This window comes from Furipterus horrens, unplaced genomic scaffold (genome assembly GCF_987537825.1).
Source record: "Furipterus horrens unplaced genomic scaffold, mFurHor1.1.pri manual_scaffold_5, whole genome shotgun sequence".
In the NCBI taxonomy this organism is placed as follows: Eukaryota; Metazoa; Chordata; class Mammalia; order Chiroptera; family Furipteridae; genus Furipterus; species Furipterus horrens.
This window is the reverse complement of record NW_028327175.1, coordinates 2,913,344-2,938,315: the sequence shown is the minus strand read 5'-3', so window position 1 is coordinate 2,938,315 and position 24,972 is coordinate 2,913,344. Positions and strand designations below refer to the sequence as shown.

At 48.2% G+C, this 24,972-nt stretch overlaps 1 protein-coding gene across 1 annotated transcript in view; it reads left to right on the top strand.

Moving 5' to 3' along the window:
* The window catches only part of ITGA1 (integrin subunit alpha 1), a 141,135-nt gene that overhangs the window by 45,503 nt on the left and 70,660 nt on the right, over positions 1-24,972 (top strand). The window contains exons 2-3 of the mRNA XM_090276123.1: positions 14,268-14,388; positions 23,179-23,291. Of these exons, the coding sequence (XP_090132249.1) occupies positions 14,268-14,388; positions 23,179-23,291 (234 nt within the window). The remainder of the gene's footprint in view (positions 1-14,267; positions 14,389-23,178; positions 23,292-24,972) is intronic.

Sequence of the window (24,972 nt, the reverse complement as noted above, 5' to 3'; positions counted from 1 at the left end):
ATGTCGTCGGCACCTCATGAGTGAGTGGGGCTCTTTGGGGTGGGAGGTAACGTTTCTTTCATCTTCAGACCCCCGCAGCTCTCCCGCGGTAGCTCGCACGCGGTGGACTCTGCTTGGTCCGTGCTGAATGAATGGAGCCTGTTCACAACACTGTCACGTACAGACACTTGTATGCTTGTGATCTGTATACACAGCAAACCCAGTCCATTTTTCTTCCTACTCTGTGTATTTTTAAACTTTTCCATAGCTTCTGGGGGAACAAAGCCATCTGTCTTTCTTAGCTACCCTGCCTCCGTGGCCGGGCCACCTGGAAACATGGCAGCACTTCGGAAGCCCTCAGTTAGGGTCAGACGGGTGCCAGAGGAGGGAGCTGCTGAGCTCTGATGAAACGGGAGGGGCAGATGCAACCACATCGTGGTCGCTCCTCCCTCCCAACTCAAAGATTCTGTGGTTCTTCATCAAACCAGTCAAACGTTGGGAAGTCAAATTAATTATTAAATGCAGGTTGTTTTAAATTCCATGGTTTGACCTAGGATAAGTCAAATGGATTTCTCTTGCAGAAATTGCAATGTATAGCCAAAAATGATATCACTATATTAGAATGGAAAATGAACACTATCACTAGAAACCGAGGACCAGATTTCAATGCTAAAAAATATTCTAAATAATGATAAGAAACTTTTATTCCAACAGAAACACCTGTATCTGTATCATTGTATCTATACGTATTGTTTTCTTCTGATTCCGTTGCTCAAAAGAGATTAGTTTTAGCTGGTTGTTTGTTATGGTAAGCCATCAAAGGTGTTAGAACTGCAGTGTTAGCTTTGTGTAGTACCAACAGAAAGAAAAGAACATCTTTGAAAAAAGTCAGTAAAATGGCGTTTCCCTGGGATAAGCTACTAGGCATCTACAGAACCCCTGGGATGCTGACGATTGCCTTGTAAGGAGACCACTTCATCATTTACACATTTTTATTGGAACCGATGCACTCTTTATACAGCTTTACCCATCTTGAAAGAAAATATAACACTATGTAATATATCATAGCTTCCTAAAGCATTATGGCTACATATATTTTCTGGATAATGTTTCCTAGTGAAATGCATATCCCAGACATTTTACCTTTTCTTAAATTATTCCCTTTGCTTTGACTACCTTGATCTTGGCCAGGGTTAAGAGTTGTCTGAAAGCTTATTCAGTAGCAACTAATAATTCTTTGGAGGACCATTGTTGTAAGTATTGAGGCTTCTGCTTTCTGTGATCACAGAGTTATAGTTTAGATCAAGTTTATCTTGTTGCAAGAATATATCCAGAAGGAGTATTCTTTTAAGTAAATGGAAGCTATCCTTCTAAGTGTATAGTAAATTAAAATATAACTTAAATCTGTGATTTGGCCATTGAGAATTGAACTGTGTTAGTTTAGTTGAATTGTACCATGAAGGCAAAAACAAAACAAACAAAAAATAGACAAGAAACAAACAAAAAACCTTGAAAATAAAGACAATGGCTCAATAGAGTTGCAGGTTTTCATGAGGTGATAATTAAACTCAGTAAGAAAATTTTTTAACAGAATATTATTCATATTATATATTCATTCATTCAGTAATTTCTGATGAACACTTACTACATGTCCATGACTCTGTTAAGATTATGCTTCTCCGAGGCTCACAAAACTGTGACTTTAATGACGGAAGGAATCTACAATAATGCGGAAAACCATGGAACACAAACAAAGTGGGTGTGAAGGTAGTTCCGGCCGGTGTGTGGCCTCTGCTGTCTGCCCCATCCCGGGTGTCCTCTGTCTTTCTGCTCCGCGTTCCATCCCATCACTCCTGTCCAAGGTCACTGTATAGCCTAGCGTGGCGTTGGCGCTCATATTAATGTCTGCTCGGCTCGCCGGGACGGATTACCTCAAACTGGGCTGCTTAAACAACGAAAGTTAACTTTCTCGTAGTCCTTGATGCTAAAGTTTCAGGATCGAGGTGTCTCCAGGTTCCTGGGGGCCCCTCCCTGGCTTGTAGACGGCTGGCTTCTCCCCACGCCCTCACCTGGCCTTGCACCTCGTGAGTGCATGCGGAGAGCCTCAGAGCTGCTTCCTCTCTTATCAGGGACCTGTCCCGTGGGATTAGGGCCTCACTCCCACCCCCTTGTTTAACCTTAATCACCTGTCTCCGCACAGAGTCACGTTGGGCGTTAGCGCTTCAATGTTTGGACCGGGAGACGCACAATTCAGTGCGTCACAGAGCTCGTCCTGTTCTGCAGGAACCCGTGACCGAGGGACGGGGAGGAGATGGGTGGGAGAGGGGGAGCAGGGAAGGCAGGAGGGGGCAGATCTATCACGGGAGTCCGTTCTGCTTCCAGGGCTCCCTGGGGGTCTCCTACAAAACGCGCACTCACTTTTCACGGACCAGCGCGCGGTCCCAGGACCCCGCACCGCTACACGGCGTCCCTCGGCCATGTGCGCTGCTGCCCGGGGTAAAGGGAAGCTCTTATTACTAAGAGAAGGAAGAAATAGATACGGGGCTTCCATAAGCCATCTTCGTCCTAGCCAGAAATGGCGGGAGGCTCTGACGGCGGGAACGTGAGTTCCTGACTTTACGTCGGTCGCAGTCCAGCAGGAGAACAGAGCGTGGGGGCTGGTTACTGCGATGCAGTATTTTCTGTGGCCCCAAGGGGTACAGGGACTGTGGGGCACAGAGAATGCTCCGCAGTGGGGGCAGCCTGACGCAGGCTTGGGAAGATGTGGGGGGGTTCTTCGGGCTAAGAAGGGGTTCAGTCGGGAAGCCAAGATGCGCCGGGGAAGCGCCGCTGTCGGAGGGCGGCCACAGCTCAGCTAGAAGCGGCCACGAGATAGGAAGGGCGAGCTGCGGCCTCATCTCAATGACTAAAATGCAGTGCCCGCAGTAAGGCAGTGTTATAACCAGATGTGTGTTTTTAGAAATCCACTTTTGGCTCCAGAAAGGAAAACAAATCAATGAATTTATAGACGTGTGTGTGTGTGTGTGTGTGTGTACAAGGAACTCTCCTGAGGTGCTGTATTAGATCCCACTGATGTCCCAAGGCGAGGCCTTTGTTGTTATTACTCAGTTGTGCCGATTTCTGTCCCTTCGAAGACGCAGAGAGTGGCTAGAAGGCCCGGCGCGGCGGGCAGTGCTGGGGGTGGCAGGGCCCGGGAGCTGCGGGCCGTGGGGAACACCGTGGGGTCCGCGTTTCCGCTCCTCTGCAGTGTTCTCGCTGCGTCCTCGCTGGCCTCGCCCACGGCCGGAGGGCTCCCTGGCGTTCTCCGTCCGTCTGTACGTGTTTGATCCGCCCCTCGCATGCTGGACGGTTCTACATTGAGCAATGACCTGTTTTCTTTGCTTTTGTTTGTTTGTTAGTTTGTGTTTGACGTCTCCCCCGGGCACCTGGCATTTGTCTGCTAAAGGCGGCCGGCGGAAAGCCAGCAAGTGCCTGGATTCACTTCCATGTTTCTGAGTTAAGCTTTTCCGGGAGTGAGGCCATCATGGGTTCCTCCCTCTCAGCGTGACTCTGAGGCCCCTGCTTTGGGGTGTCTGCACTTCTCAGACAGGCAACGGCCCACCCGTGGAAGCAGCACAGGCCTGGGCTGTGAAGTCAGACACGAGGACGTGGACAGGTGTGGGGAGCTCATGGAAAGGCCCCTGTGGAAGGTCTGGCGGTCAGTCAGCTTTCAGGCCAGCGTATTTGTCTCGGGGAGGTGTGACCTTGGGCTGGTCCTCGCACTGATGTCATCTCCCCAGTCTCTGAAGCCCTTCCCAGCTCACCCTCAGTGGCGCTCCGCGGAGTGCAAGGGGAGCACTGCTCCCAAGCAAGGTGCCCGCGGCCAGGGGTCCCGCGGGCTGCCCGCGCTTCGCCCGGCCCTGCAGTCCCCCCCGTCCCCCCCGCATCCTTGGCGCGCTTCTCTGCTCTCCCCACCCTGCTCTCGGGGCCCGGGAAGTCCCGGGTTGTGACAAGCAGGGCCCGGGTGAGGAAACGCGAGGCCGTTCTTTCAGGCTCTCTTATTGTTGGCCTCTCAGCCACTCCTAAGAACCAAGAATGGCGTTGCGTTTTCTTTTTCTAGTTTCTTTGTTAAAGGCTATAGAAACAGGCTAAGCATATAACGAAATTGAAAAGAATTATAGAACTTGCGCATGTCAGTATGTCCTCAAACATATAATAGTAATTATCCAGAGACCCTTTCTAAGCTTTTTGGCCCTGAAATACTTCAAGCGAACAAGAAAATTTGAGGGAGGACAGAGCGACCACAGATGTCCCCGACACTCAGCTTCCTGAAGTCCAAACCTTTCCCCATCATTGTGCCTTCTTCATAAGGAGACTGGGGTTCCTGAGAGAGCCGAGCTCTCCCCGTCTGGAGGTCAGAAGCTGCCAGGAAATGACGACACATCAGCCAGGAGCACACGGCTCACCGAGGAGCTCCCGCCGCGGACCCCGAGCTGGGGCAGGCTTTCCCTCCAGCCCCGGTGCAGAGCCTGACGCTGGAGAGACAGGACAAAGTGGGGTGTTGTTTGTTTGTTTTTTTTTTCCTGCAGAAAGGCTCACTTCCAAGAGAAAGTGAGTAAGAGAGAAGCCTGCGCTACTGTGCAGCCTCTCCGTCCAAATTCACGCATCAGTCAAGTGCACAAGGAGGGCAGAGTCAGAAAACACGAGGGCGTTACAGCCAGCAGAGCCCCGCCACGTGCAAGGAGGCAGCGAGGACGGGGAGGAAGCGTGTTCCTCTAAGAGCATAGAAAGTGGGAGTCACACTGTTCCTCTCCTTCTGGAGCCTATCATGGCCTTCCCTTCCCTCCGGTCCCGAGGTCACCTCTGCCTGACTCCGCACCAGCCAACGACTGCGTCACTAGACTTGTGATGCTAAGCACAAGAACGCTGCCATTTAAGGAAAACAGTGACTGCTGCTTTGGGGGGACATCAACTGTAACATCTGTACTTACTTCAGTTCCAAGACACCCTTGTAGACTCATGGAAAGAGGGCGAAGGATAATGCAACCGGGTAAAGATGGGGTCTGGGTCCAAGGACCCTACTGCTCAACTTACGTTCTTAGTATGAAAGGACCGTTATGGTCTGGCCTTAGCAACAATTGTAGCTAAGGAAACAGTTTACAGCTATCTCAAAACAGAGAAGAAAGCATCAAACATTATCTCTTTCCCCTGAAAAGAAAACAAGCATTCTGCTGACCCTTGCCTTTTGAAATAGTTCTACATTCCAGGACACTGAGATTTTTCTTCATCTCTTATAAACAAATCCCAATGTCCTTTAAAATGCTTCATGATTTCTCTTCCAGTTTGTGTCCTGGTCAATAACAAGTTATATTCATTTAGCTTACAGTATTTTCTCTCGATAAATGAGACAAGTTGTAAATTTAGCAGAGGTACCAGAAAGGTTTTGAATGAAGAGAATGTTTGGTAGTGAGTGAGAGAATGGAAAATTTTTATACTGAGTACCTAGGAAGGGAAAAAATGACCCAAAGTTATTTTTAAGCGGCAGTACATTATTAGAGGCAGTCAGTGCTAAGCCACCCAGAAAAGTCAGCCTGTTGAATGGTATAGAAGATCAATAATAACTTCTCCTAGTGTCTGGAATTGGAAATGGCCGGCGGGAGCCGCAGGACGCTCTGGGACGCGCACTCTTTGTTTCAGCGGGTTTTGCTTGTGGTCGGGGTTGGCACGGTATTCCATGTCGTTAGGTTTGTGAAGCCCTCCGTGGATTAATGTTAATGAGTGACCACTCGCGTGTTAGACTGGAGAGTATTTAGATAACCATATGGCATCAAAAAGGAATGTTATAAATCCGTATACTTCGCTTCCTGCTTCTGAGCAATCTGGCAAATTAAAAAAAAAAAGGAGAGAGAGAGGGAGAGAGAGGTCAAGGCAAGGTAAAGCTGATATCCCTTCAGGGTCCACGGCGAACTGAAGTGTTCATAGACTTCATTTTATATGTTGGCTGTGTTTCTAAAATCTTGCACAAAAGTCACAACATTTAATAAGTCAAGGCACATCCCTTCTTCAAAAACTACTGTAGCTGACTCAAATGCCAGTGATTGTTTTCAATCTGAATAATCACAACCTGATTTAACTGGTACTTTTTTCTCTCTTTGGAATTTCATTAAGAGAAGGGTGTCCGCTATATTTTCTAGGTACCACAGTAGCAGATCCTGGTGAGTGAATTTTCTGAAGTGACATATAATTCTTCTCAGTCGTATGCAGGAGCCAGGGGCAAGGTGCCGGGCCTGCGGCTATGTGTGTGCAGCACATGGTTTCCTGGCTCAGGAAAGCAAAGCGGTGGTACCCACAGTGACATTAGTGACTTCCACTATCCTAACTGTCATTGGGCTTAGTCAACATATAAGCCACCCACCCAACCAAAAGGAAGTCGGGAGAGCGCGCCGTCCCCAGAGAAGCGGCAGAAGTGTCTGATGTCGTCACCCTGTCTCCCGCAGTGGGACGTGGGTGTTGCTAACACTCAAGACGCTGTTTTATTAAATGGCCTAAGAGAATCGATCATGGAATCGCCTAGCGCCTGGGATTGAAAATTGTGAGCTAAAGCTGCTTGTAAATTGGGAATCATTTATTGTACAAGTGCCCTCTGCCTTTCTGATCCCTTGGCCTCCGGAAGTACCCGTGTGCCTGTTTAACAAAAAGTAACCTCAGAGTGGTCAGCGTTGTCCTGTCTCACCGGGAAGAGATGATGTGTGAACTCACTGAAAATTTATCATTAACAAAAACACAAGTTTCATTTAGATTCTTCCACACCCAAAGGCTTTGTATCTGGTGTGTCTGGGGAAATACTTGAGCAGGAGGCAAGCCTGCTCTGCCCTGAAGGGTAACCCGCAGTCCAGATGCCACGCTCCACACGGCGCAGTCCAGAGACTAATGAGCCCTGCGCCCGGTGCCAGGGCAGCGGGGGCGCCGAGTTCCCGCCCGCGCTGCCCGCACAGACACACAGGCACGGCTCCCGCTGTGGGATCCGTGGGCCCCCGAGGTTCTCAGCTTTTTTATCCCATAAAACACCGAGCCAGAAGATGATGCTCCAAGGGCCGAGGCGTTGGGTTGCGAGACGTGAAGAATTTCTGGACAAGGGGCAGTGTGAGCGCAGAGCCAGCAATTCCATGTGGCCAGAGGGTGTGGGAAAGGAGCCGACGTCTGTGGAGCCTACAGAGGAAAATAAACAGTGGAAGAACAGACTTGGGCAGGAAAATTTTGAAGGGGGATTTTTAACAAAGGATGTTTGGGAAACACTATCGGAGTTTCATATTCTGGGCAGCTCTTACAAGAGGGGACACATTCTTACAGCCAGAATGACCTTTATACTAGAAATCTTCATTTCTCTGTTTATTCTGTCCTGTTCCATGGAGCAGACTTGTATGAAACACCTACTGTGTGCCAAGAACTAGGACTCCCTGCCTCCTTCCCCCCCGGCCATCTACGGATACTCACACACACGGTCACTTTGAAGTTCCATTGCCTTTGTGAGAACTGGAGGCCTCCGGCCCATTAGCACTAGAAGTCCAAACAATCCGCTCACTGTACCAGGCTGGAGTCGCAGAGCAGCTCCTCGGGAGGAAACTTGGAAAATGCTTGAACGCCGAGGTGTTTATTTGGGTTGGCTTTTCTGGGCTTGCTGATGGAGGTAGATCATCTTGCTGACATATTACATCATTTCTGATGAAAGAACTTTGAACGGTGAGATGGACGGAGCCAGAATTTTTTTCTTATGTAACCACACAGGAAAGTTCAGATGGTCTGAAGGAGACACTGAGTTAGATATGGCACTTTTTGCAGAAAATAGAAATTCCTGTATTGGAGCTTATGATGTCATTTCTAAACATGTGTGTTGACTCTCCACTTTGCTCAGGGCTCTCAGATTGTCTTCTTTTCATTCTGTTTTTATTTCCTGAGTCTTCACCAGTGCAGTCCTTTGGCTCCTCCTTCTCAAGGTTGCAATTCTGTAAAAATAATCATCTCAGCTCAAACCGACCAGAATGGTGTACTATTGCTGTAATGTTTTTGGACAGATTCGCTTATAACTTTGATTAGATTTTATCTTTGAAGGCATCTGTATTCACCAAATTTGAGATCTGATTCACTTAGCCTATTAAGAATAATTACACTAATTAAGATTTGAGATGCACAGCACTGATATTATAAAGATGGTTCATTGTTTATTACGAGGTGAGGAAAGGGGCCTCCAGCTTTCACCAACTTTTATCATTAAGGTATTTTTCTTCCAATGCCCTGGAGTGCCTCCAAGTTAAACATATTTTATCTAAATTTTAGGAGAAAACAAAATGTGCATTTGGAATTATGCAGAACACCTAATGCATCACGTCATTACAGTGACGGTGTGTGGCTTTGGAGTGAGTATCCATTCACACAGCAGCGGATGAAGTCTTCCCGCCAGGTGCCCAGGATGCGCCAGTGCCCAGGTGCAGGGCGGTGGGTCCCCTGCAGCTCTGCACCCCGGAGGCTGCGCTGCCCAGGTGCGCCCTCTGGTCTCCCAGGTGACTTCAGGCGGCGACTCCGTGAGTCTGGCCTGCGCATACTAGGAGAGGCACCCCAGGCTGGCTCATCCTGTCCTTGGAACAGACTTTAGACCAACATAGGTTAGAAGGGAGTCGATTGTCACTAGAGGGAGAGAAGCCGTGACTGGCTGAGAGCTGAGAACCCCTGTGGTATCATAAATAGGCCCCAGGAGACTCCAGGGAATCTCACTGCCAGACAGGGCACCATCCGCTCTGCTTCTCCGCCCGCTCCTCCCCTGGGAGGGGCCTCACCCCCCTCTCAGACTTCCTTCCCACGTGTGCATGCAGCTGGGTATAGAAACAGGAAGTGAGCTGTGGACGTGAGCCAGTGAGCCCACGGTCCTCCCCACTGATATCACACGTCTGTATCTCTTTTTAAGATACAAATGGTCATCTGAATGGAGGGAAATCCTCTTCCGAAATAAAATTCAACGGCCAGATGGTACCTGGACTCTTTGGGTTTTATTTATGAAACTTGTAAACTCATTACTGAGCATGCTCTATTAGCAATGCATAATTTGTATTTCTCACAGAAGCCAGTACCTGGCTGGCATTTCTCAGCTAATTTCAAATAGATAAACTGAGGCTCGCAGCGGTTAAATCATCAGCTGCGTGCTTTCCCAGCCGGTCTGCAAGAGCTCTGGAAACAGGGGTACTAACGACCTTTTTATGACATTTTGTCTCTAGAGTCTAGCATCTGTTCCACCCAAGGGAAACACTTGACTGATATTTGTGGCATAGCTGAATAGACCTGAATAATTGAGTAAATAAATGAGAGGGCTCAGTTTATGCCCAGGTTCACTATGTCTCTGAACATCACCGTCTTTTTATACTACTGGGGAATTTGCTCTACAAACCATGAATTAACCATAATAACACAGTTATTATTATTCCTAATTTTAATATTACATCATTTCACTCTATTAAAAATGATCACTATGATGTTAACTGATCTTATTTCTAGATCGGCTAAACGTGTAGGAAGTTGTTGCTGTTGTCGTCATTCACCTGATACTCTCCTGCCTCGGGCCTGGAATGTAAAATACTCAGAATCCCATTGGCTGTTAGGCTCTCCAGTCTGGACGTGACTAGATCAGGGTCTCTGGACCATCCTGGGAAAGACAGACTTCGTCACGTGAGGAGCAAGCGCTCAAACAGGCTGCGGTGGCTTTGCTTGGGGCTCGGAGGAGGTGGAGGAGGGAGGGCTTCCTGGCACCAGTGAGTCATCTGGAGGTGCCCGGACTTTGCCCCCTTGTTCAGCCCTCCCTGCTGGCCCCAGCCTCAAATTCTCCCGAGCGGCAAGATAATGAAAGCTCTCGTGGGCCATTTGAGGATTCGGTTGGCCGGAGTTATTTTATTTTTATTAATTCGACCGACTCGTTGGCACTGTAGTCACAGAAAGTCCATGATTCGGCCCCAGGAGGCCAATGTTGCAGTCCTGTGTCTGCCATGGACACAGCCTGGTCCTGGACAGATAAACCATTGACTCCTCTGGGGTCCCCTTCGCTGGGTCCGAGAGTAAGGACTGCTGCCCGGCCTGACCGCCACGGGTTATTGCCCGGCCCACCACCGTTACTCGTTATGAAAATCTTTGCAAGCGGAAAACATGGCAGAGCTCTAGGTTATTTCTCCCTCTTCCCCGCTCTCTCCTGAGGTGTCTGGCACATCAAATCCCGCCCTGGGGGAAAGAATTTGCACCAAATGATCTCTTTGCCAAGGGATCCCCTTCACTGCCGACCACCTCATCCTCCTCCTCAGTTTCAGCCATAAGACAGATAACATACATGTAACCATATTCCAAGGAGAGCAAGCTTTTTCATCTCCTTCTGCATAAACATACGGGTTTGAGCTGACGTGTCCCAAGCAGCCTTATCCAGGGCTCTGTAGCCAGGACTCGTCTCTCTACTCCCGTGTCCCCGTCACTGCAGCGTCCGCCCGCCATGGCCACTGTAGCGGACGCTCCTTCCTCAGTCTCTGCCTCTCAGAGACAGAATTACATTGACCGATAGTGTCTTCTCTTCTACATCCTTGTCACGCCAGCTCTGACTGGTGTGGCTCAGTGGGTTTGGCATCGTCCCACGTCGCCATTGATTCCCGGTCAGGCCACAGGCCTGGGTTGCGGGCCAGGGCCCCAGTGGGCAGGCGGGCACGTGGGAGAGGCAACCGATCAATGTTTCTCTTCCTACCTCTCTCCCTCCCTTCCCCTCTCTCTAAAAATCAATCAATTAATTAATCCTTCCTCACGTCACCTTCAACTAGCCCTTCCCAGTTTAGGGCCAAGTTATAGGAACTGAATCCATACCAGTGACTCGGGGACCCTGGGGGAACGTGGGCAAGCTTCTCTGCCCTCCCGAGCCTCCTCCTCCTCGTCTGCACGGTGGCGACAGTAGCAGGGTTTGCTGGTCGGCTGTTAGGAAATTATATGAGAAGGAGCAAGTGAAGAGTAACGCATAGCAGGCACACAGAATTGTTGTTTTCATTAAGGGAAAACATCCTTTCTGCTAATACATGTGAAACGAGAATGTATTTGACGCATGACAGTTGCCTCAGTGTGGTGTCTGTTCTCGTTTGACTTCGAGTAAGTATGACTTTGCTTGACTTCTGGTACATAAAGTCCAAGACAACGAGTGTCACGGAATGAACATTGAACGAGCGCTCTGAGTCTCTGCCTCGACTGTGCGCCTTCGGATCGAGAGAACAAAATGTAAACTATTCCTTCTGTCCTCTCCTGGGCTGGAGGCTCCTTGGTGCCCTGGCAAACAGGAAAGAGGCTGATTTACAACCACTTCGGGCAAATTGCCTGGAGCAATCTGAGGACAGGAAATGAAAAAAATGCAGCACACACCCCCCCGGACATTCCACACAACAGGAGGAATAAACAGAGGCCCCAAAAGGAAACCAGAGGCTCTTGGTCTTCCATGGGCAGGGCCCCGGGAACTGCCTTTGGGAGGGCAGGTAGCAGAGATAACAGAGTGCTGGAAAAATCCTTCAAGAGGGGTGACACTGACCCTGATCAAAGATACCCCCTTTCCTCTTTTGTCGAAAGGATGCTGAGTGCTTTTCACTCGGGGAGGCTCTGTTACCTGCTTCAGCGTCACTGTATTATACAGATCTGCGCCTCTCAGGCCGGAGGAGGAATCAAGACTTCCTGGGGGTGTTGTTGGACGTATACACTGATTCAGGAAATCGGGGTGGGCCTCAGATTCTGGACCCCTTGCAAGCTCCAGGGTGGGACAGATGCTGCCGCCTTGGTTTCCTGTCATCTTTCAATGTCATCTTTGGGGGTGGTGTCCCGGGCCTGATCCACAGAACAGTGGTTCTCTGCTCAGGCGACTTTGGTCTTAGGGGGATTGGGCACGACATTACTGACCTCCACAGCTCAGGGGCATCTGGGGCCAGGGGCCAGGGATGCTGCTAACTGCCTGTAATGCACAGAACAACCCCTTTGTAGCAAACAATTTTCTGACCCAAAATGTCAATAGCATCGAAGTTGAGAGGCCCTGCTGTAGAAGTACCGTCTCATGTGTGTCTCACATCAAGAACAAGCTGCTGAAAGTGTCCAAAATAGAAGGAAAGCCGTGAGGAAGGGGCAGGGGCGTGTGCTCTGTAGTCTGGAGCGGAGAACGCACGGCGCAGGACACTGCCTTCAAACCCACGGAAGGCCGTCATGCAGAAGATGGTGAGCAGCTGCTCCCTGTCACCCGAGGAATGAACAGGAAATGCACGTAAATGGGCCCGCACTGCCCAGCCATTCCTCCTCGGCATCTTCCACGCCGGCCAGGCGGGTCTCTCTAAGCTCTCGCTACCATATTTGTCCCGTTTTATGCCTCGTTACTGGCAGAGACCCTCCCAGATCCTCAGGACACATGTTCTTCCCACTCCCCCTGCCAAACCGCATCGCTCTCTCCCCTGCCCGAGCTAACTGGGCAGTTCCCACCTCCCTAAGAGCTTCCTGGCCTCCGAGGGAATTGTTACCAGTTCACCAGTGCCCTTCCTCCCTCGGCGCGTTATCGCTCGTCCTGCAAACGCGTTGTTGCTCCTCTGTGTACAGGGAGCTGCGCTGCTTTGACAGGGAATGAGAAAGATGAGTGAGCAAACCCCTGCTTTAAAGAACTTTCCTGCCATAGATACAGAGAGCGAACTGACGGTCACCAGATGGGACGGGGATGGGCGCGGGGTGACACAGTTTATGAGATTAAAAAGTACAGATTGTCAGTGATAAAAGCAGTCACGGGGTATAAATTAAAGCACAGGGAATACAGACAATGATACTGTAATAACTACATGTGGTGTCAGATGGGCGTGAGATTTATTGGGGTGGTGACTTCATAAATCATATAAGTGCCTGATCACTGTGTTCTACACCTGAGACTAATATAATATGTCAGCTGTTGTTGAAAAATAAATTTAAAAAATAAACAAATAAAGAAAAGAATGTTCTAACCTAAGAAAAAAGTCTCACACAGCTAACTACAAAACAATGTGAATAGTGTTTAATAATTATCTCTATGAGATATTTTTTTAATAAAAGAGGAGGGATTAGTAGTTAAAAGATTATTTTCAGGCAAGGAGATCAAGGAAGACTTTATAAATGGGGGTACATAACTATCTAGTTTTTTAAAAATAGATATACATAATGTTTTAAGAACAAAATTGTCTGAGTTATGTACAATTCTATGCACCAAAAAAACACTTAGTATTGTTGCCAACATTTGAAGGTTATGAAGTCATACATAGAATGAATTAGAGTCTGGATGTAGGCTTTATTTATGGAAGAGCGTACAGCGCGTAAGGGAAGAATTTGGGGGGACATGTGTGGCTCTAACCTGGTTTTACAAAGGAGAGTGGATCTCCCACCTCTGAATGCACCTTACACTGCTCTGTGATTTTCTCAGACACCGCTCCTAGAGAAGAATTCCGCATTACACCTAGGAGGGGAACACTTTGGAATTTCACAAGTACACTTTAAAAACCAGTGCCAGGTATAGGATTTGCCCCGTTCAGAACCCTTTTTAGGAGAGAGATCATTCATCAAGGGTTCCCATTGCCTGAACTGCAAGGGAATTGGAGAAAATCTACCCTCATTGATTCTAGTAGGTGGCAGGCGTGGAGTAAGCCGGCTGTAGCCCCTGAGGGAATCTCAGCAGCGGCCGTGAGGAGGCCCCCGGCCCCAGCCCCAGCCCCACTGTAGGAGGCTCAGGGCCTTAGCGTGAGCCTCCATCCACGGCTCAATCCAGGAAACAGCACATCCCCAGCCAGCCCAGGAAGCCACCTCTGGGTGGAGACTGTCCCGCCCGGTCCCTCAGGATGCAGCAAGGAGAAAGCTGCCCCCCGCCCTGGGGGGTTTCAGTGGTGGCTCTCACGCCTGTGCAGTCTAAGCCTGGGAAGGATGCTGCTCCCCTGTCCCTGGCGGCCGCGTGCGCCCTGGGGCTCTCTGCGGCTGCCTTCGTCATGTGTGGGCACGCACATCTGCACACCTGCCCACACAGACGCTGCCGCTCGGGGGTGATGCGGGCGCCTCGTTCCTGGGGGGCTGTGCATGAACGTCAGTGCTGCGCTCTTCAGAGCCATTGTCCTCATCTGCGGCGCACAGCACGGGGACTGTCACAGACGGGCCTCGTAGTCCCGATCTCCTTGGATGGAGGCAAACTATGGATGCCTTCCGGGATCTGAAACACGGCGGAATCTTAGCGAGCCCTGAGTAACTGGGCTTGGTTTTCTCTCTGACAGTTGTTCTCGGCCTCTGCGTCTCCTTCAACGTGGATGTGAAGAACGCCATGACCTTCAGCGGCCCCGTGGAGGACATGTTCGGATACACGGTCCAGCAGTACGAAAACGAGGAGGGGAAATGGTAAGCCAGCACGCGTCGTGCCGTCCAGGCGCCCTACACGGTGATGGGGCGCACCGCCTGGCTCCCCTTTATTCTGTGAGTAAGACCTCAACGAATGGGTCCCTTACAGCAGGACTCGCAGTCCGATCGTTTGGTAATGGAATCAGACAGAGTAAAAAAGAAAATGTACTTGGCGGTATTTCAAGGAAGCGCTTAGTGATACGTGTGAGCCTGGGCCGACCTCAGGGAACGTCCTTATCCCAAAGAGTCGTGCTGTCATTCCGTAATTATGTTAGCCTGGTAAGGGTTCTTGACCGGGCCTCACTTTCGAGTGGCCGAAACTCAGCGGGAAGGATCAGGAGGCAGACGAAGCACGGTCTTCGAGTGGTACTGCTGTCACGGAGTATCGGCCTTACATCACGGTGTTTCACCGAGTTTGGTCTGCTGCGTGCAGTAACCTTACGGAATTCCTTGTCTATACATTTAAACATTGTAATGTTGGATAAGTTCACTTTAGGTATGCTTTCTTTTTCAATTATTTTATTATTATTGTTTTTCTCTTTAAGATTTTATTTATTTTTAGAGAGAGGGGAAGGGAGGGAGAAAGAGAGGGAGAGAAACATTGATGTGAGAGAGAAGCATGGATTGGTCGCCTCTCACACATCCCCATCGGGGACCCGGCCTACAACCCAGGATGTGTCCTGACCGGGAGTTGAACTGGCGGCCTTTCTGTTTGCAAGCGGGTGGTGCCCAATCAATCCACTGAGCCACACCAGCCAGGGCTAGGCATGACTTCGGTGACTTTTCAAAAGTATGTAACTTTCAGGGGTACAACACTGTAACTCGACACCTGTGTACCCTACGAAGTGATCACCTCCAAACATCTAGTTACCATCCATCACCACACACAAGGTGCCCTTCACTCCTTTTCCCACCCCCAGACCCCTCCCCTTTGATAACCACAGATCTGTTCTCTTCCATTGCGCTCTTACCACATAATAATAATAATAATAATAGCTAAATAGAGCAAGAGGAAACCTTTGGGGGTGATGGGTATGTTTATGGCATAAATGGTGATCATGATTTTGCATGACCTAAATTTAAAACTCTAAATAAATATTTGTCTCTGAACTCATCAAGTTGTATACATGAAATACGTACAGCTTAGTATATGCCATTCTTATTTTAATAAAATCGTTTTTTAAAAAATTATTCCCCTAGGGAAATGTAACTACTTAAGGCCAGAGCTAAAAAATAGAACTCAAGTCTCTCCATACCCAGGCTAGTGCTTTTTCTTTATTAAAAAGGAAATGTTGATAGTAACTATGTTTGCGGTATCACACTGGCCTTATTAATGTGTGTGTGAGACTTTGTGAGTGCTTGAATGTATATGGATGTCAGATGCTTTAATTCCATGTTGACATTCCATGTTTACAGTGATTTTATGGAAAAAGACGTGAAAAACCAGGGCAACAAAAGCCATGTGAATAGAAAAGTAAGCAGACTATAAAAATCTGAACGTCCAAGCCCTTACGGATGGCATGGTAGCAGCATCTTGTTCCAAAGAGATCCAGGCACTGATGATGCACAATGAATTACAGAAACATGTTTGGATATTCTGTAAGTGTTTATAAAATCAGACAGGACACAGACTTACTTTAAGAAATGGACTGTGGAGCAATTGACATATTTGGGGGGAACATGGATTCTGTTATTCTTCTCCGGAGGTAGGCACCTTCGTAAATCATAGTTACAGCTCATGTTTTGTAAGCACATCACACTCAGATTATTAGAAAATCATCCTGACCCATCTTGCGGTGGCTGAGTTTACCTGAAGAAGTAGTACTTTTTGGTCCATTAGAAGTCTTAGCTGTGTATTTGAAAAGCGTTGCTGTAATTATTTTGAAAGAACTAAAAGTTAACAGAAGAGGTAGGCTGGTGCCCCTTTATCTTTCAGAAGTTTACTGTGAAGAGTAAACTGACTTTCCAGTCCCTGGCTCAGAAACCAGGCTTTCTCAGTACAGAACGCAGTGTAGCTCTGATTAAGGTCAGCTGATGGTCGTTGTGGTTCGTACGGGCCGAAGCGACCAAGGAATGGCAGTGCGGGTCAGAGAAAAATCACAAAGTGCTCAGCTGGTTTAATAATTTTGCTTTGAAGAGAAGAAACCGAAATGTGCTGAGTGCTTCCCAAGTTTTCCAGATCCGGTGGTCACCCGTGGGGCAAGGTCTGGGCAGAGGGCAGAGTGCCTGGTGGTGGTGTGGGCTGCCCGCCCCCGGCCCTGCACGTGCGGCCCCACCCTTTCCACTGCCCCTCCCACAACCGTTCTCGGGGCAGGAGGGACTCAGTGGACCTGGATTCCCGCAGGAGATTCCCAGGACGTGCACCCCCCCCCCTCGCCAACCCTCAGGCCAGTGTCCGTATCGAAGTGTGCTGGCTTCATGTCCTTTCTCCAGAGGACCCAGCGGTTCGCCAGGTAAGGCTTACGAGGGGCTCCGCTGACGGATGACTGTTTCCCGTGGGTGCGTGGCTTCGCAAAAGCCCACTCAAGCTTGGGGCAGAAAGCCCTTGTAAAGGTCCTACCCGATTTTCTCTTACCTATTTTAGTATAATATTTATTTTACATGGCTTATAATATCTTTTGAAGTTGAGACTTTCTCTTTGCCAAACTTGTCATTTCTTTGGCTCACCTCCTCCCCACACTTGTGCCCGTCACGGCCAGTGAGGCCACTGCAGGGCCGCACCCCGGACGAGGACCAAACACGCTTAGGCTGTTTCTTTGTTAAAGCCTGGCTGGCAGGGGGCACTTGGCGTGTTGATAGTGACCTGGCTGGGACCTCAACAAAGGGGCAGGTGAAGAATGTTCCTGAAAGAACACAAACACAAGACAACAGTCTCCAGGAAGCTATTTTTGACAGTGGAAAAAACACAAACTGAGAGCAGTCAGAGATCCTCTGCTCTTCAAACGGGTGTTTCTCTAGAGATCAGCAGTGAGATCCAGAACATTCTTTAATCTTCTTAATCTGCTGACAAATCATTACAATAATTGCAAATGAAAAGCAAAAATCTAAAAGAAATAACATGTGATGAGTTAACGCAAGCTTGCATTAAATTTTAAAATAACAGGACCCATAATTCATGAAGCAGTATGCCTTGGGTCTTCCCACTGACCCTGAGTGTCTGGGTAGCTACCACGCTTATCATCTGCATTTTCTAAACAGGAAACTGCTAATGCATTGCCAAAGGTTTACTATAGCAGGTATGCCCCAGGGCTGGGATGCGGAAGTCAGACCTCCTGACTTTTAGCGAGTGTGTCCTCAAACATCAGGGACTCTCTGCAACCTTGACCTGTGGAAATGTGTCCTGTATTTCACGGAGTCATATATGGCATTCTGCTTACATAAAATGTGTAGCCTCTAAAATGGAAATAGACTTCCCAATCGGAACCTCTTAGCTGGTCACATGAGTCCAAAATGCCCAGCTCTGCCTTATTTCGATTCTGAGAATATTTGACACATTTCATTCACTTCATAAATGCGTATGGAATGCCTGCTTTGTGCCTGCGCTGTGATGGACACCGAGGATATACAAATAGGAGTGAACAAAACACAAAATCCCTGCTCTCACGGAGCTGACATCTATTGGGGATGGTGGGGACAGAATAAATCGTAAACTTAATGAAGAGGGAGGTTATCTCTAAGGTTGGAATGTGGTGAGTTCTGTGAGAAAAGAAAGAGCAACATGATGGGGACTGGGAACGCTGGAGGTGCCTGAGATTCCGTGAACTCTGCGGGTAGCTTCTTAGGACCTTGTGGGTTTATGCAGGTTGGGAGAGGTGAGGCTCACTTCGGATGGCGTGGTGAGATGCGTGTGCTTTCCAGAGCTGCGTGGCCCTAGGAAAACACACAGAATGGTTCCGTGGGCTGTGTCCCGTGGACCCATTCTTTCCTTCTGGTCTCGCCCCCAAGCGCCCCGTCTCCATCTGACCTGCTACCTCCCACTGCTTCCTGAGCCCTCGCACCTCCGGCGTTGCTTACCTAAAACACACACGGGCCGTCGTTCCAGCTGCTTTCTCAGGTCACTTCCAAATGACCACCATGCTCTGGACTTCGTACTGCCCTAGGAGTCAGATATAAACCCCAGACTGTTCCTGCCCATCAAAGCCCACTATGGGGCGATCTCCACCGGCCTGGGTCCCAGCCAGGCTCCCAGCTCAGCCCTCACTCACCAGTCCCCACACTTGGCCTGCGCTGGCCACGGTCTCCCTTCCCTCCCTCTCTACAGCCCATGATCACCTGACCATGGACACCCTTCTCACTAATCGTCTGAAATGTCCCCGGTGAACAGCCCGTGCTCTGCAGCACATTGGTTCGTCTCTGCACACTTGCCATTTGTTCTGTGCAGACGATGGACTCTTAGAACTGGAAGGGTTTCTGGAGACCTGTCTTCCATCTGCTACGGGGGCACCTTCCACGACATCCCCCCCCCCCCCAGCCGTACTCTGCCTCGTCTTCATCTTGGCACAAGGGGCTGCCTCACCAGCTCTGAGTACCTTGTCAGGGAAAATCCCACCACTGTCTGCCAGCCCCTCACCTACTGCCTCTCCTGCTGAATCTCACTCGCGAGAGGACCACAGCGAGGGTGCTGGGAGGAGGGAGGGAGGCAGCCGCTAACGTAAAACTTCCTCCTCGCTTTCCGTTGCAGTTAGCTGTGGCTGCGTAACAGATTACCCCAAAACTTGGTGGCTTAAAGCCACAATATTCATTATTTTTCAAGATCTGTGGCTAGGAAACTGCATGGATTCTCGTTCATGCAGCTGCACGCCATCTGCTGCCTCGCAGGGGTGTGGAACGTCCGAGGCGGTTTAACTCCCACGTCCCGCAGCGGGCAGGCAGCACCAGCACGTGCCTTCTGCTCCGGGTGGCCCTTCCTCCTCCGTTGGGCCGGGCTGGGCCTCCTCACAGCGCCGTGCTCACAGATTCCAAAACCGGGGACGCGTAATCCGCAGTGCCTCTGAGTCCCAGCCCCAGAAGTCCCAGCACTACCTCTGCGGCATTCTGTATATCAAGCAAATTTGGTTTCCACGGGAGGAAAGGTAGATTCTGCCTCAATGAAGGATGAGACATAACACAGGGTCGCAGAGGTGCTCACACTCCAAACCATTCACCACACCTCCAGCCTCCAGACAGCAGGCCAGCCAGAGCTCTGCCGGGGGAACCCGGGGTCTTTCCTCGTTTCTAAGGCAAACTCGTCTTTCTGGATCCATCCGTTCTACCTGCTCAGGCACTCCCCACCCTCTCCCAGACGTCAGCCTTTCTCTTGTCCCTGGCCCCTTCTCACCATCATTTAACCGCATCCAAGTTGCTTCCTGTTGATTTAAACCCCATTCAGTGGCTTGCCTAATGAAAGGAAGCTGATATGAAATTGACACGGACCCTGCCCCTCATTTTCAGCCGCGTTACTGGTGGTGAAGTCCACCCTCCACCCATGGCTCCCGTTCTCGATCCTCTTTCCTTTGTAGGCCTCTGTGACATCACCGTGTCCTGATTTCTCCCTCTTCCCCTTGGCCACTCCTCCCAGTTTCCTTTCTTCACTCATTAATATACTGTGTTATCCCCCCTAGGTGTGAGCCTCCAGCTCTCTCCTTACTCTACTCCCTTGAGGTGGTAGCGTTGATTCTTGGGGCTTCAGACCTGCTGGTCTGTGTTCCACGTGGTCTCTTAGTTATTCCCCCGCAAGACAGATCCCGGACATCTGCAGAAGTAATCTGTCATCTGTCCTCTTCATTGGCCTTTCTTGCTTCCCGCCATTGTTTCCCCATCTCCACTCTTGTGCCTTCTCAGAATCGCCTCCCGGAAAGCCACTTGTACCAAAGTCCTCGTCTGGGGTCCACTTTGCGATGAGCCCAAACTACGACAGCTTTCCTCCTAAGTATTCCTAGAATTGGTGACCTCTTCCTCTCCACTTCCTTAATTCAGGCCCTCCTTTCTCATCTGGATAACTTAGGGCCTCTTACCTTCACTCCCTGGGCCTGCTTGGCCCCTTTCCCGAGTTTATTCATGGCGTTGTAAGCAGACGAGTGTCGTAGACCAGAGTTTCTCCTGTCTGCTCCTTCTTTGAAAGCTCCCATGTTACCGACCTCCCCCTCCATAAAATAAACCTCAAGTTCTTAAAGTAGACTACAAGAACATTCGTGATCAGAACCTCATTTACCTTCCCAGACACAATGCCTCCTCTAACAGGGAGCTACTTGAACTTATCAAAAGAGCAGTGTTCTCTCCTGCTTCTGAGACTTTGCTGAAGTTCAGACTGATGCATATTGCAACAGCGCATTTATATTGTAGGTCTGCCTCCCCTCTAAGCTTAAACAACGGAAAGATTTTGTTTTATCCATTTTATATCCCCAGGGTCTGGCAAAAGTCCTGTAGAATATGCTCAATAAACACTAGTCTACCTAGCCTCAGCGTAAAGACTTCCCTTAACAATAGGCCCACTGCTTCTCTCTAAAATGTTTTAACTATAAAAGTAATATAAGCAATCACATTATAAAAAGCTTTGAAAACATTGGGGGCAAAAACTCAACCATAACCTTCTTAATATAATTTGTGTTTTTAGTGCGTTCTGTTTTAATCTGTTCTACATCGATGGAGTTGTTCCGTCCTCTGAAAAAAAAGATAGAAGAAGAAGAGCTAACATATAAATAAGCACATCCTATGAGCCAAATACTTTTTTAGGCACTTTGCACGCATTCACATTTTATTTTCGTGGTGGTCCTGTGAGGTAGCTACTCTTCTTATTCCCATTTCACAGCTGAAGAAACTGAGGCACCGAGGGGAACTAACTCGTCCTAACCCATACGGCTAAGTGAATGGCAAAGCCGTGCTCTGAACTCATGAAGTCTGGAAAGGGTTAAATCAGAGCCGTGTATGGAACGGGGTGTCCAGTCATTAAGTGCTGGCTGTGATTGTCACTGCTATTACAATGAGTACATCAGATATGACTTGCTACACTTCATTTTAAATTAAATCATAAGTTATCATTAAGTGAGGTAGGTTTTACTTCACATGAGGTCAAAAATAATTTTTAATTCTACCATGTTATTATTACCTATTATTTTTTATTGACTGCATAATATCCTATAGAATGGCCCTACAATAATTATTAGTTCTTGCTGTTGATTATATTTCTTTTAACCTTTTATTACTATAGATGACACTTAGAGCATTATCTTTATGCATTAAGCTTTTCCCCTTAATTTAGGTCATTTCCCCCAAAATAAGAATTATCATTATACATTAAAGGGCTTGAATATTTTTATCATTATTTATCATATCAGAAATGGCTTTTCAAAGGCCTTATATTATAACTATGCCTTAGAGCGTCTGTTCAACAATTCAGTATTTACAATTGTTATAAAACTTATTTCCATGAATTCTAGCTTCACTCAAGGATCTACACAAAGTAAATCCCATCCCTTTTCAATATGACAGATTTGAACTATTGAAACTCTTAAAAATGTATGCCTTATCCACCCACACCCCTATATAATTTCTCAACTCCCCAAAAGACATTTTTCTCTGTTCTAAACACCCCCACCGTTCCCCTAAGTATCTCTGGTCTAACAGAATTGCCAGACGTTGGACCATCTGAGTCATATAGTCTCCTAAATACGTGCCATTGTGCCTCTGTCCCCTTAATGTGGAGACTCCAGACACGGCCTGACCACACAGGGCACAGAGGGGCCATCGCTTTCCTTGACCGGGGCATCTATTTCCAGCACTGAGCATGCAGTCACATTAACGTTCGGCACTAAAATATGCTGTTGCCTCATGGGTACTTTCTGTCCACGACACCCCCTGCAGGTTTCCACACGAGCGCCCAGTAAGTCAGGTCTCCCACTTCCTGTGACATCCTCAATAGTCTGCCATTCGGTGAAATTATTTATATAAGTTTTTATACAGACTTCACCTAGTGTGTTTAGGTTTCTTTTCCCAGAATGTTGAGACACTTCCAAATGCCCCAGGGGGCGTATGGATTTGCAGGCTGGGTGCCTTCCTGCTGGCTGTGTCTTCCTTCAAGACACTGGAGAAGGCACAGGCTAAGACCACCCCCAGGGCAGCCTGGGACACGTCACTGCGGCCCGCATCTGTGGATGTGACCATTTCACCAGCAACGGACCAGCAGCAGTGAGGCCACCCAAACGCCTTCCCTGTCAGCCACGTTCACCCAGCTTAGTTCTGATACCACAGAAGGCTCTGCTTAATGGCTCGCTAGGACCACAATGAGTCACGGTTATATTCTTCCGTTAATTATGATCAGAGTGAGTTGTTAAATTCTGTCTAAAACATCATGAATGATTTTAACCTGGGTCTCATAACTATCCTTGTTTTCCAAGTACTTACAAACTAGCATATACCCGTATGAAATCTTACGATGATGAAATGTTTATAGTTCCTGACTTCTCTATTAAATTATCAGTTCCTGATGAGAAAAACTAATTTCTACTTCCATGTGTGTGGCTTAGCCAATAATGATCATTTCAGCCCCCAAATTAAAAATCGTGATAAAGGAATGTGAAAGAAAATGAAGTGTTCTGAGCTCTCTCCCCTTTATATTTAATGGGTTATTTTTATTCAAACCAATCTGCGATTTGGAGGAGAGACTCCGCTCAGTGTAGGTAACATCACATTAATCGTAGAGGGTAGCTCTCCGATCACGTCTACGGGGACGCTGTCTGTTGTCCTAGAACATCATGGCGTAACTGAAATGCAATGCTTGTGTCCAGGTGTGCTAACCGAGTTGTTTCATGGCAGGGTGCTCGTCGGCTCTCCCTTAGCTGGCCAGCCCAGGAACAGGACGGGGGACGTCTATAAGTGTCCTGTTGGCAGAGCAGAACCGTCACCTTGCGTAAAGCTGCATCTACCAGGTATGGAAAGTCAAAATGTCAGCCTGGTCCTAAGTTATCCCCGGTACTTGACCTGAGAATAAATTTCAACCGACTCAAGAAAATATTAAAAGTAACTTATAAACATTCTTCAGCTCTTATCATTCAGGGTTATATAAAATGACATTTTGATTCCCTCTGCCCTTCATTTGCGGTAGAAGTTCGTTATAAAATAGCCTCAGGGTTCGATCTTACTGGTTTTGTCACTCTTATCATCCCCCATTGTTCAGTACCCTTTGTAAACCAGCACGGACGGGAAACAGCTTTTCCAAACGAACCTGCCCATCACATGTCCTCCACAAAAGCTAAAGTGGTGTTTGCTTTTTAAAAGAAAGGAGCACAAGAAGAATAGTAATAGATAAATCGAGGTTTTAAATGAGAGCACAAGGTAAGTTTATATTGAAATAGAGGTATTGGATGGAAACGTCACTGTAGTTAGAACGTGACTAGAAAATTCCTACTAGGACTCTCCAGGAGTTAGAAACTTATCAGTGTTCTAGCCAATATTAAATACCGCGGAAATGACTCAGAACCTGCAGGTTTGCTTCCAATGTTATATTTTTTAGTTCTCCTTTTTTACAAAGCTCCTGTTTGTTTATTATGAACATGTTTTCCTTTATAGTCACAAGCATGGTTATAATTGCTGCACTAATATCTGTTTCTGATCATTCCAACATCTGGAATATCTCACCATCACTTTTCATGTATTATCTTCCTCTTAAAGTTGGGTCACAATTTTTCTGTTTCTTGTTACGCGCAGTGACTTGGCATTGTGTCCCGGATTGTACTTTTGAGTTGCAAGTGCAGAGATCTACATGGGATATGCCTTTGAAGAGTTGTAACGTGTTTTCAGTCAGTCCACTGGGCTGAACTCAGTTCCAAACTGCAGGGGCCGGCTGGCCGCGTGAAGCTTCCCCTGGGCGCGCGCAGTCGGGTCGTTCAGAAGCGTGGACAGAATGCATGTGTGTCTGTTAGAACTCTCCTGTGGGGGCTCTGCTTTCCAAGCCCCCCTCCCCCACTTCCCAGTTGCCATCATTGCCCCAATTTCTGTCCTTTCTTTTTTCAAGACTGAAAGAGTTCTCTTTGAGGTTTCGCCACTGGCTAGGGCCTTCCCTTCGGGAAAGCAAGCAAACAAAGGAACACAAAAACAGGAAACTCACCCACTGCTCATCTCTTCTCACAGGCCCGCCCCCCGCCTTCCCACCCCACCCCCCAGTGGCTGCCTGCCTTGGTTGCTTTCCGCTGCCTACAGAGGGTTGTTTTATACATCACGGTTCCCTTTCCTGGAGTTTATGGTTGTTATTTGTTAAACAGCTGTTCTGACAGGGGCTACTCCGCCCGTACTGGAAACTGAAACAGTTTTATATTAGCTGGAGATTTTAGCCACATCAAGGCCAGCAGGAAAGTTTATGCTGTAATCAAAACCATAAAAAACTCTAATCCACATTATCGAAGACCATTGCAAATGATAGCACAGTTCCAGATGCATTCAGAGCAGGTCGGAGTAAACTCTGGGACACAGACCAGTGTTCAGATTCCGACGTTGGTGTGACATCCAGGAATCTCTGCTTCCGTGCCTCTCATTCGATCTATATGTAGAGAATCTTAAGGCAGGAAAATCTTGTAGGCATAAACAGTGAGACAAATCTCTCTTGAACTTGAG